This window comes from Ciconia boyciana, chromosome 1 (assembly GCF_034638445.1).
Source record: "Ciconia boyciana chromosome 1, ASM3463844v1, whole genome shotgun sequence".
NCBI classification, from domain to species: Eukaryota; Metazoa; Chordata; class Aves; order Ciconiiformes; family Ciconiidae; genus Ciconia; species Ciconia boyciana.
In genome coordinates, this window is record NC_132934.1 from 66,226,387 (window position 1) to 66,239,660 (window position 13,274).

Here is a 13,274-nt window from a genome sequence, read left to right on the forward strand (position 1 = left end):
TGCATATTCACTGCATTTCTTTCACTTTTTTTCCTGATTAATATGTCTAAGAACCAAAGTTCTTACATGCACATAGGCTTCCAGGAGTTGGAATTAAACTCGAAAAAAGTAAAAGAAAGAGGGCTAAGGCAGCTCATGCAGCTTTTAAGGCATATCTGACAGCATCCCAGAGTTAGAAAATGGTATCAGGTATGGGGTTTTATTTCTGGATGAGTGCCTGAGAGATCCAGTATTAGTCACTAAGTAGACAAAAGCCGTTTAGAATTTAGGCCTGAAGCTAACCAATGAGTGTACCTCTAGAAAAGGCATGTATCAGGTAGAAGGGGAGAAATGTCCAACTAAACCATGTGCTTTAGGTAACAGAACTTGTAGAGAAAGAGGAAAGTGTGAAAATTTTTCTGCTTCAGTGATGAGATAGCAGTAAGGATAACATAGGCAAATTGTTGGTAAAATTGAAAGATCAGATTCACAGGCTAGTGAGTACAAATATGACAACAGAAGTGTTCAGCAACGTTTTAAAAAATGTGGTGACAACTTGGCTCCTTGATGCATATTCAAATATCTAAGTAAGCATCCAGAATTTTAAATATGTTTTCACCAGACTTATTAACTCAGGATTCCTAAAAAAGGAAGAAATTGGGTTTAGCATATTAAAAAAATGCAAACTTGCTTACCATTTCTGCAGACTGCAAAATTAAGCACTGAAAAATTCGTATTTATGCATGTACTGGGAGCATTTACAAAACAATGCAAGGGCGCTTGACAATTTGTCTTTCACAGTTTTTTGTTTTCTTTTTCTTTAATGACATTAGGAAAAGGAACAAGGACAAAGCCATGTGTTCCAAACTTGTCAGTTTATAAGTTAAATTAATCCAACTTGAAAGTTTATAGATTTTTATTTCCTTGCAAGTAACATTCTAGCTATTTCAATTGAACACATTTAATCCCTGACAAGAATCTGCAAAGCCCTACATATGTAACATTTCTGTGGTTCAGAAATACAAAGAAAACACGGAAAAATCACGAGCCGTACAGCACCACCTCCTTGCTACTCCCCCCCCCTTACAAATTTTCTTCGGCCGTATGGTGGAGTGCCCCCTCCTTCTCATTAATAAGAGCATTGCTGCCCTTAAACAGTATCTGTACCTTTTCATACTGTTGCTAGACTGGGTACAGTGACAGCAGAGCAGCTCTAGCTCCAAGGGTGTTCAGGATGGTGCTTGCCAGAGGGGGTTAGGAAGAGCGGCTGCCTGTTAGCAGTCAAGCATGATTCACCCAACAGGCTGCATGTTCCGTACGCAAAATGTGGTTTCAAAAAACAGATGTAACCACCAAGTGCCAACATATTAATTAATTACCACATACTTCCTTTTATGTCTCCCCGCTCATGTTTTGGAAGCATTATGATAATTATTCACAGCATGTTTAGTGCCTCGGGTTTTGCAGAACAGCTATGTAGACACTTAGTTCCTCAGTGGGAACAGATACTTAAACACTCAATTCCTCAGCCGGTTTGGAGGCAGGAGCCACCGGCCCGCCGCCCCCCCGGAGCCCAGCGCGGCCTGCTGCGCTCCCGGCATGCCGCAGCGTCCCGGGCAGAGACGCAACGCCCTCCGCAGGGTCCCGGCCACAGGGTGAGGTAAGTGTAGGGTTGCCCAGGGCTGAGTTTCACAGGGCTCACCTCCCAGCCCGCGGCAGGCTCAGCAGCCCCGCCGGCGAGCTGGCCAGACGGCTGGCAGGTCCCGGCGCAGGCCGCTGCACCATGGCAACCGCCGGGCAACCGGGGGGCGGGGCCGCCGGCGGGGCGAGGCCGCGGGAACTTAGAGCGCATGCGCCGCTCCGCTTTCCCCCTCCTCCCGCGGTATCTCCGGGAACAGAGGGACGCTTACGATAGGCGCATGCGCAAAGTGGGTTCGGCGGTAGTCTGCGCACTGCGCATGCGCCCCTCGCCCCCCCTTGCCCGCGTGGGTGTTTCGGTGGGGTGGGCAGGGGACCGCGGGGGGCGGGGGAGGGGAGCTGAATGGAAACCGGAAGCGGAAGCGCCGCGCGCAAGTAAACCGCTTTTCCCTTCAGTCAGGCGGCTTCTCCCGTGCTTCCCTCTGCCCGCGTGCCCGGCCTCGCTCCGCGGCGCAGAGCCCCAACCGCCCTAACTGCCGCCGGCCTGCGGCCCCGCCCCGCCCAACCGTCCGCCCGCCCGCCCGGCAGCGAACGAACGAGCGAGCGAGCGGCCGCCAGCCGGAGGAGGGGCTCCTGCCCTCCGCGCCGCCGCCCTCGCTCCGTGGAGGTGCTGCCGGCCCCTCGCCGCCTCGCCCGCCCGCGTCTCTGCTAGGCGGCCGCGATGTCTGACAAGGAATTCATGTGGGCCCTCAAAAATGGAGACTTGGATGAGGTGAAGGACTATGTGGCCAAGGTAGGAGTTGGCGGCAGCGGCCTGGGGTGGGCGAGGCGGCGCTGTGGGCTGAGGAGGGAGGGATGTGGTCGGAGCCCTCAGGGCCCTCTGTTCGGGGGTCGGCCGGGTGGGGCTGGGGAGGTGGCAGTAACCGCGACCTGCCTGGGGACAGACTCTTTGGGAACTTCCCGCGGTGGTGAGGGTCCAGGCGGTAGGGCGCGCTTCCCTTCCCCTCCCCCTCCTCGCGGCCCTCTCGGTTCCTGTGCGTCCTCCTTTTCTCACCCGCCGCCCTGCTCCCCTCCTGTCCCCCAGTCGACCCTCGTGCATGCAGCTGAGGTTATTATATGTCAATACGTGAAACTTTCTGGATTGACAGCCAATATCCTAGTCCTGCCTCGCTGATCTTATGTGTATATGCATATGCGTGGCCTCAGTTTGGTTATCCTTCCTCCCTGTGCCTCAGGGCTCATCCTTAATAGGGTGATGCTAAGCTACCGGGTATGTTGAGGCTTAATTCATTAGCCTTCTGTGAAGTGTTTTGATATCTAGTTAGGGCGAGTGCTACAGGAACAGTAGATGCCTGCGTAATGGGTGCAAAGTCTTCAGGTACATTGTAGTATTTGGAGGCTGGATTCTGTCCTCATTTGCCTTCAGCTGTCAGTGAGGTTTGTGGGAAAAGTGCATGTACATAAGGACAAGATTCTGCTTCGGTGAATCCTTAGGGTTCAGGAGTATTGTCTAGAAACTGTTACATCAGAGCAGAGGTTTACATGTAATTTAGCTATAATTACTTAGATGTCTGAACAAGTTAGTGATTGTCTTTGGAAGCTTGACACATGCTGACATACCTTGCTGTGATGCCTTAAGTTCTTCCTACTCTAGTTGTCAACTTTGGTTGAAAGTTACCCAAACTTGTCGTGCTCTTGGCAAAAAGAAATGTGTGCAAGTACTTCCAGCTGCTTTAGTACAAAGTCCAACAGCTTAGCTTGAATAGTCTTCTCTGACAGTTTCAGCTAAGCTACTGGACTTTGTGTCAAAGTGGCTGTGCGCTCACATGCTCTGCTCTGTCTGTAAAGTACTAGAGGAAATAACTGGGAATAATATAATTATCCCACTTCAGGTGTTTGTTAATGGTCGTGTATCTATGTCTATGTAATAAAGTTGGATACTATGTTGATGTGTCTTATTTCTTCTCAGCTTTGGGAGCCTCCAGAGTGTTTCAGCAGCAGATCTGGATTCTTGCTACAGCTTTTACAGGAATTCCATATATATCTAGAGAACTCACTGCACACTAGTGATTAATGGATCCTTGTGTATCTATTGCTGAGGCAAAAACTTTGGCAGTAATCATCTTGAGTCAGTTTATATCTACAAGACCACTGCAGTACTAATTACAAAGCTTTTTTTAATATTCCCATTCTTCCTGCCTGGCACTGCAACTCATGTAGCAAATGGATTTATGTGATCACTCTTCATCCGCTTCAGCGCAAAGTCAAATACTTAGTTCCATCTGCTGCTGAAAGAGGCTTGAGCCAGCCTGGATGATGCTATAGTAAAGAGGCTGAAGGGCATCATTTAACTGCACTGAGGTAGAAATCCTTAAAAGAGAGATACTGTCTGTGGTTAGATGATTACAGTAAAAGAAGCCTACAATCTTTGAACAATCTTACATTTTAGAACTGCTTCTAATGTAGAAGGTGAATAAACTATGGGAATTTTCTACTTATTTGTGACCTAATCTTGTTTATTCTTTTCCCCCACTTACAAATATGCTTTCTATCATCAGCTGTTAAGCATCCTACTTGCCAGTTACACAAGAAGTCTAATGTTTTCTTTTCAGTCCATTATGTTTTCTTGGCAGGTTGTGGGCTAGTAAACTCTTAGCCTGGTTTCCCGTGGAAACAAAACTTATATGAGCAAGTTTTGACCGACCCTCTTCCTTCCTAATGGTTTGTTAATTTTTAGGCTATTTTTTGGTAAGTTTTACAGGGGTACAGATACTGGTAGTTAGATACAGGGGTAGATACTGGTAGGTTTTGTGAAACTAAGTGAAGTAGAGCGAGGTACCTTCAGGGAATAAAAGACTACAAGAATGAGCTTATGTTTTACTGCACAACAGGAAATGTGCATTGAGGAAGGGCAAGAGAACTCTATAAATTCTCTGACTGTAGGAGAAGCCTCAGCTGGAACTTCACATTCTTGGTTCCTAGATTAGTGAAATATGTGAGGGCAAATAATGCTTTGATAGTTACAGTTCTCAGAAAAGTATCTTTTTCCATGCTGCATTTTCTCTTTTGGCTGTCTTCCTTATCAGTTATATGATTTCTGCTCCCGGATGCTTTCTTGTTCTAAGTATGATTTAATGTTCAGGAATTTTACTTATATAAACTTTGCAGTAGTAGAAATTTCCTCTCCCTGTAATGTGGGAGGCAGTCTTATATATCTTACAGTCTGCATCTTCATAAAATTCTTTCTTGTCTGTCTTCCTCAAACTTTTGATATCCAACTTCTCATTTGTTTTGTTTCTTGTTCTAGTCTTGTTTCTTCATTAGTTGGTGGAAACAATACAGCTTTTAACTATAGTCTTGCAGTTTTGCTGCCAATTACAACATAAAGGGTTTGACCTCTGATTTTTGTTTCATATCTGAATGGCAGGGCTTGAAATGCTAACTAGATGACCCTGGGCACTTTAAATATTATAGTATAAATGGATGTCATCAGTGAGGCTATAAGAGTTGAACTTTGATAATCAGTCATGGCTTTTTTCCACTTGTGTGTAATAAGCTGTGGAGGGTGCTGTCTTTGGAGCCATTAGTATCTCTTTTTTTTTATCTCAGATTTGGTTAGTAGGTACCAAGAGGAAGGTAGCTTGATGGTGCTCAGACTTTGATTCAAACAGCAGGTGAAACTTAAAATATAATGTGAAAACCTTTCTTTTCAATGACATGGTTTATCTTCTTCAAGTAGAGAAAGTTTCTGCCACTTCAACAGTTCTTGGACAAAGAAGGGATACAGAGGCAGGAGGAAGAGATTCCATTTGCATTTTATGTATTTCTGTGTAAAGAGATCTTGCATTCTCCTAAAGATACTTTCTTCAGAAAGAATCTTTCACAGAAACAGTTGTTCTGAGAGGTGGCAGTGAAACAGACAAATGCCAAAAGATACTGCTTTGTTGCTTAGCAAAAGAGATCTTAGTGCTGCCTTTGGAAGACATTGTTGGCTTCTACTTGATAAAAATGTGAAATATTATTTGTATAGTTTGAATAGTCCTGTAAGACTTTTCTTTTTTGTCAGAAACATCTTATTAGTCTTTACATTTCTCGACCTGTAATCGTGTTAACTTTTTCTTTATGGTAAATGTTAATTTCTACTGAAATACTGTAGTTAGTGTGTTATGCTAGCAGTTAAGTGTGGTGTCATCTATTTTTATGATGACTAGATTAAAAAGTAGTTTTTACTGTTTGCTTCTTTGATGTCTTCCTTTTGAATATAGCCAGCATATGTTGGCTTCAGAGGCGTCTTCGCAGGGATTGAAGGAATTCTGCACTCTTCCTACGTACATCCACTCAAATTTTTAAAATTCCCCAAGAAAGCAGAAGCTTTCATGGGAACAGATGAATCAAATGTGCAGCTAAATGGGTGAGGAGGACCCACGCAGATTAGAGAAATTTGCTTCCCTCAAGGGAGGGAACAGGGGGTTAAAAAGTGCTAGTTAGAAGAAGAGCAGGGTATATTAAGCCTGCAGAACTTCTTAATGTGAATGGTGTTTGCTCTTTTTCTTTTTCTTTATCCTCCTTCTCCAGTGGAATGAGATAAGCTGTACAATTGCCTAAAGACTTCTCTATCAACATGTACATGTAGTGTTTCCAATCAGCAGTAGATTTCTCAGGCTAAGTATAATTCCTCTTCAGTCACTAGGCAAAAGGTTTTTGGCAAGATAAACTTGGATTTGTAAGAAAGAGGTTACAATAAATGTTTGTTCTAAAGTAATTTAATCTCCCATAGCTTAACTGAGAATTCCTCACTTCATGGGCTGCTGTAATCCCCTACATCGTTGCTTCCTAAACTTACCGCTGCTTACAGTTATGTTTGGTAAATCAACTAACCTAATACTATGAAAAGATAGGACAGTCAACCAAACTGGAAGTACCAGATTTTTACTGCTGAGAGGACTGGGAGGTTAAAGTGATGGTAGGCTGTGAAATGAATGTTTTTAGAAAGTTTGTACATGCTATGCTTGCCTAGCAGGCATTTCTGGTGTGGAGTCTTGTTTTTTAAATAACAAACCAAACAACCAAAACAAACAAAACCAAATCCATAGAGGACCTTCAATAACTCAGCTAGAAAACAGTAACTACCTATGCATCCTTCACAAAATTGTGATACTACAAGCAGTCTTGCAGTTCTTTGGGGTACAGTGATGTTTGAATATATGTCTTGAGAAATGTGGAAAACTTGACTACTGCAAAACTAACTGGAGAGACTAAAAAACATTTTTTAGAAATAGCTTTTTGAAAAAGAGGTAGCAGTCAGGGCTATAGTTAAGGTCTAAGTGTTGTGAAAAAGAGAAGAGACTTATATAAGTCTGCGAGAAGAATGATTAGAATGGAGAAATAAATAGCTCTTAACTTCTGAGGGGTAACCTTTATCCTTTTGAGTGTCCATTGAAATTACTTCTACTCCTTCAGGAGCAAACTAAATGAAAACAAACACTTAAATGGTCATTATATATGGGTGGATTACTTGAGTTACAGATTAACTATACCATGGATACATTGAAATTCACCTTGTCTCACTAAGTTGAATGCTGAAGTGCACTTCATTATTGTGGCTACGTTGATATCTGGATTGCTTCTGGTTTGGAAACAGTTTTCTTGCTCTTAAGTGACAGGGACCCTGAAAGCCTTGCTGGATTACAGTGCAGTGTAAGTATACCTCAGTAGTTTGTCCAGGAACATACCAGGGCTAGCACTGACCTGGGAGCTGCTGGACTGAGTTTATCCCCTGTGGAGCCTCTTGGATATCTCTGTATTGTAACTCTTCAGTGTTATGCCAATACTTGTACTATGTGGGTTTTTCTTTATCTGGAGTATTCTGGGCCTTCTGTTATTTTCCTCTTGATTACTGTAGAGTGTGCTGAAGTGTGAGTGCTAAAGATACAGTTTTGTTTTACTGCTTAGTTCTACTTAAACTTGTCGTTCAATTTACACTTTGTATATTTGAACATGATGACCTAAACCTTTCTTTTCTGAAACAACACAGTTGCTTGCTACTGTAACCTGCTGTTAGCAGGTTCCATATTCATGGTAGAGTTACTTTTAACTAAAATGCCATGAATGTACTAGAAAAACTTTCAGAAGAACACAGCATGGCTGCTACTTTTTAGTAGTGGGTATGATGAGATGTATGAGTTTGATGAAAAACACCTTTTCAGATGGCTAATTCATTTCCCCAGTCTGATCTGAAAGAGTCTGAGGACACGTGGTGAAGAATTGCTCACAAATATTAATAGTTTGTGCATCAGTTCTTTAAGTAGTTTATAGGAACAGCATGGAGTAACAAACTTGCCTGTAAACCTGGTATTGTGGTGGAATGTATGATGCGCTGACTGAATGAACATCCCAGAATTTTCAAATCTGTCCTTTTTGTGAAGGTACAGATATAACTGATTCTGAAGCCATTTTCATCTGAAATGTAAGTGGAGTTGTCGTGGTTTAGCCCCAGCCAGCAACTAAGCACCATGCAGCCGCTCGCTCCCCCCCGGTGGGACGGGGGGAGAGAATTGGAAGAGCAAAAGTAAGAAAATTCGAGGGTTGAGATAAAGACAGTTTAATAGGTAAAGCAAAAGCTGTGCACGCAAGCAAAGCAAGGAATTCATTCACCACTTCCCATGGGCAGGCAGGTATTCAGCCATCTCCAGGAAAGCAGGGCTCCGTCACATGTAACAGTTACTTTGGAAGACAAACACCATCACTCCGAATGTCCCCCCTTCCTTCTTCCCCAGCTTTATATACTGAGCATGACGTCATGTGGTATGGAATAGCCCTTTGGTCAGTTTGGATCAACTCTCTTGGCTGTGTCCCCTCCCAGCTTCTTGCGCACCTGGCAGAGCACGGGAAGCTGAAAAGTCCTTGACTGGTGCAGCAACAACTAAAACATCTCTGTATTATCAACACTGTTTTCAGCACAAGTCCAAAACATAGCCCCATACCAGCCACTATAAAGAAAATTAACTCTATCTCAGCTGAAACCAGGACAGGAGTTCATGATAAGACTGATCACTAATCTGGAACTGCTAAATGTAGTATCTTTCTGAGATGTTGATGTCAGGCTTATGATCATTTTGTTCATTCAGTTGGCTTCTGTGCTCTGAAACTCTTGGTGGCTTTAAGAGATTGTGTCACATACACATGTTTAACTTTTTTATGCTTAAATAAAAAAATTAAGTACTTCCTTATTTGTTTCTGTTTGGGCTGTTCTATTTATGCTGACTTGTCCTGTGTCTAATTGGTGTTTGCTGCAAAAAGTAGAGAGAGAGTCATCAAAATCAGATTTTAATAAGCCATTGAATTTAAATTTTTGTTACTGAAAGCTTTACTAATGTACTCCATTCCCTGACCCGAAAGAGAATTTTATCTCTGCTGTGACTATATCCTGTTTTGTCCAAGTTTGTGGTCTTTAGCATATGCGTTACTAAGTATGACAGTACAAAGCTAGGAAAAGGTTATGAATAACAAGCAGAGAGTTCAGTGGTGTGAGGAAAATATTTACTTCTAGTACTGCTCCTTTTCTTCCCACCTGCCTTATTCTAACCTCAGTCTTCCCTCTTGTATTGGTTTTATCTTTACTAAATCCTTGTTTTTCAAGCCTAGCTCATGTCTTCCAATTCAATTAGTTAATTTTGATTTCAGCAGGAGGGCATATGGAAGATGAGCTAAGCTTTCTAAAAGTCCAAGAGAACAGTTCTGCAGTCGTTTGTGTTGTGTCTCCATTTGGAATAATATGTGGAACGTTGTGTTAGTTGTGAAGGTTATGCATTGGATGTTGAATTGGGTTCCATGGAATTGGTGAGTCATGAAGGCCACATAAGTAAAAATAATGAATGGATCTTGCAGCAGTGTCAAAATGCATAAATAAGGAATCCCCTGGACAGGTCACAATAGACCAAACAACTTCTGTATGCTTATTCTGAAGGAGCATATGCTTATCAGGACTTGAAGGTCAAATATTCTACCCAAGTTTAAGCAGAACATAGTGGACTCAGAAACACAGGATTCTCAAGTCCAAGAATTTTTATGAGACTGAAAGGCACTTTAAAGGTGTGAATGAAAGGTCAGAAGAGAAAATTTAGGAAAGATACAGAAAGCCAGGGGATGTATAGAATTGTATTGCTTAAGTCACATTCATTTTTTTATATGCATCCCCAGTTGAGTGTTCTTAGCAGGCTTTTTTATGGCTTTGTGTTTATGCTTGTTTGAACTTCTGAATATGCATCCAGACAAAAGTGTGAACAGAATTACTTCTTTGTACCTAATTTGCACACTTCTGAAGTTGAAGGTTTGTATTAAGTTATTCATAATTTTTCTTCCCCCCCCTACAGCACAATCTCCACCTTGAATGGTGTATTTACCAGCCAATACAATTCTGTGGAAAGGGGCAGTTGTCATTTGTGTAGACAGATCTCCTATTACTAGGACAAAAGCATTAGCTGGAATTAATAAGTGCCAATAACTGACCAGTCAGTTATACAACAGTTGTTTTTCTTACAAGTTGCAGTTTCAGCAGTTTTGAACAATTAGATGTTTTTCTGCTTTAGCTCGTTATGAGGAGGGGTAGGTACAAATTAGCACAGCTCATATTAAAAAGACTTTGAAATCTTTATTGGACACTGGATATGCTATTGGCTCTTTTTACTGCAAGTTGATGCTAAAGCCTATGTTGATCGCAACTACCAATGGCAAATTCTGCAATCATATGCCAGAGATGGGGAGGGAAACAATAGTTTCCGTTAAATGTTTAAGGGACTAGTATCTGTCTTGCTCTCTCACGCAGTGAAGATCTGCAGTGCTCTGACTTGGAAAGCAATCAGTATTAATAAGTCCTATTGAACACGCTACAGTTCCTGTCTTAATTCTCAGTTTGACTGGAATGTACTTGTGGGTTTTGGTTTTTTTGGTGTGTTGTGGTTTGTTTTTTTAATAAAGAAAAGGACAGCAAATAACTTGACGTTGTCCTGAAAGCAGTTGAAAACCTCATGAGGGAGAGTAGGAACGGCAAGAGAAATATGGTCTTGTAAACTCACAGTGCATATGCATATGGCTTTGAAGTAGCTTGGGGGACTTGAGGTTTGGTGCTTTTTAGCACTTTGCCCGTTTTTACAGTCCTTATTAGTCTTTTGTATGCAGTGTAATTCTGTAGTTCAGTACAGATACATAATATGCCAAAGGTTATTGCATTTCTCCAAAGAAAGAATTTTTGTAACTTTCTTACTGCAACAAAAATTAGAGTATGGTCTAGATTTTGTCTTTGCTTATATACATTGCTGCCTTCCTCACCGGTTACAGGCCAAAAGGGAAATGGTGAAATCATTTTACTTAGCCTTCAGCTACACTTTGAAAATCAAATAGAGTAATTGCGTGCAGTGGCTAATAAGCTGAACAGACCAAAACATCACTAGAAAGGTATTCGGGAGATTTGCCTGTCATACTTCCAGTTCAAAGAATATTCTAAATTGTATGTAATTATGGAGTCAGTTTATAAAATTGAATTGTGTGCTCAAAGTTTTTATGAGCTATGATCAATTCTTGATAATTGAAAGACTGATACTTTCTTGCCCCAAACTGCAGTAATTTATGAACTTGCTTTTTAACACAATTGTGGCCTATAAATTAGTGATTAGCTTCAAGGAGGAAAGATGAGCTGGAAGGCCATTGGAGACAAAAGATAGAGAGCTGTCCATAGAACAGTTACCATCAGCATATCTCTTCTAAACTGATTTGTTAATGATGCTATGAATGCAAATACCGAGGGAATAAATGTTTAAAAAGGATTTTTATATTTGTTCAAAACCACTTCCAGTACTTGATTCAGGTAATGCAATTGGGAGGAAGAGGTTTCAAGTCCTTATATAAAAAAGACGGGTCAGGAGAGTCTCTGTGAGGTCTGCATTTCTGTGTATGCCCTGTATAATAAATTCCACAGAATCTTTTGTATTCAAGTGAGGCATTTGAGAGAAACTTTATTTCTTGGATTGCTAACTTCTCAATAACTTCAATAATAGTATTAACTCTTCCTTGGCTAAAGGGATGGATATTTAGCATGGTTTAAAAAACTTGAATTTGGCCTGTAATAGAGCATTAATTATCTGTTACTTAAATTTATCTTGGAGATAGTAACTCAACAGTAAATACACTTGATTTTAAAGTACTTTCCTTTAATTAGAGTATAACACGAAATAGTCTTCAGTTCTTGTGACAAATTAGTAGACTGCACTTACCAAAGCATTTTTAACAGTAATTCCTGGTGAAATCTGGAAAAAATAGCTTAACTTTTGTAGATGGATTATTTCAATTATAAAAGTGCAATATCAATTTTGGTAAGTTTCAATGGAAGTATTACAGTGAAGCTGAATACTCCAAGTGTATATAATTGGTTTACAGAGCCATTCTGTGGATGTTAATGCATATGTTTTTTTAAGTATATACTGCTTAGAAGGCAGCATTTGTTTTATTGATTTAAAAATAGCTTTTCTGATCAAGTTTTTTACTTCTGTGTTTTGTTTTTGCATGATTCCAATCAACAGCTGCTTCAGCATGTCAACAAAAATCTGTGTTAAGGCACAACCTTCTAGAACTCATACTGCTTTTGATATTTAATATTTCTTTATGCATTGCTGTATGAAGAAAATGTAAACTCAATGTGCACAGAAAAATAATGCCTGTTAATCTTATATGAAAACTTATTTAGAAGCTAAGCTTCATTGCTTTGGGTTTGACAGAACACTTGATCTTGCCTTGGATATATCTTTTGTTCAGATTCTAGAGAAGTAAGTCATGCTTATGATGGTAAGCCCCAATTATAACATTTAAATTCAGTATTTTTTTTAAACTGTAGCAGTAATTTTTGGAAGATATACTCATCTTCCTGTTTATCCTCTTATATCTTCTTGATGGAGTACAACCTTAACTCTGAGAACTCATTTATTATTGTGTGGGGTTTTTTATTATTGTTAGTTTTTAGATCATGCACAGAAGTCAAAATATCAAGCTGGCATCTGTTGAAACTGAAACCCGATAGCTGGTGCCTAATGTGCTCCTAGAATGAAAACAGTCACTTCCTGTGCATTCTTTGGACAATGTGTACTGAGGATTTTAGTACAGATGTTGATGTTGGGTCTCTTACAGTAACTGAAAATGCTTTAATTCAGAGCTAGCAACTAAGTGCAGATTGGGTAGTAATGGCTTTTATTCTTTGCTCAGCTGGTTAACTTTTGCAGCAATGATCTAATGATGGAAATAGCCTGAATCCTATTATTAAACCTTTGGATTGCTTTATCCTTGAACTTAATATTTTACTCTAATACGAACTTAGTGGCACCAAGGAAGTGAAGCATGGTACAGTGTATTTTTGTCTGTCTAAACTTGCTTTCAGAATTCCATGACTAGATGATCTGACCTATTAAGCTTGAGTTTGTGTGAAACCACACGAACAGATGTTTTGTAGATTTTTCTGTTTTGATAGTGTCATCTGTTGTCAGTCTGCTGATGGTATAGTACTGAATTACTGAGACCTCATCTGATTTCTGGTTGAAGTATGGTTGATGTTTGCTGTTTAGCAATCATCTGGCACCCATGTGGGCTGGAATATTTTCTGCTTAGTATACCCT

General features: G+C 40.8%; 1 protein-coding gene across 1 annotated transcript in view; it reads left to right on the top strand.

The window, feature by feature from the left end:
- Positions 1 to 2,030: 2,030 nt before the first annotated feature.
- MTPN (myotrophin) overlaps positions 2,031 to 13,274 on the top strand; it is a 44,181-nt gene continuing 32,937 nt past the window's right edge. The window contains exon 1 of the mRNA XM_072872288.1: positions 2,031 to 2,410. Within this exon, the coding sequence (XP_072728389.1) occupies positions 2,339 to 2,410 (72 nt within the window). The 5' untranslated portion in view covers positions 2,031 to 2,338. The remainder of the gene's footprint in view (positions 2,411 to 13,274) is intronic.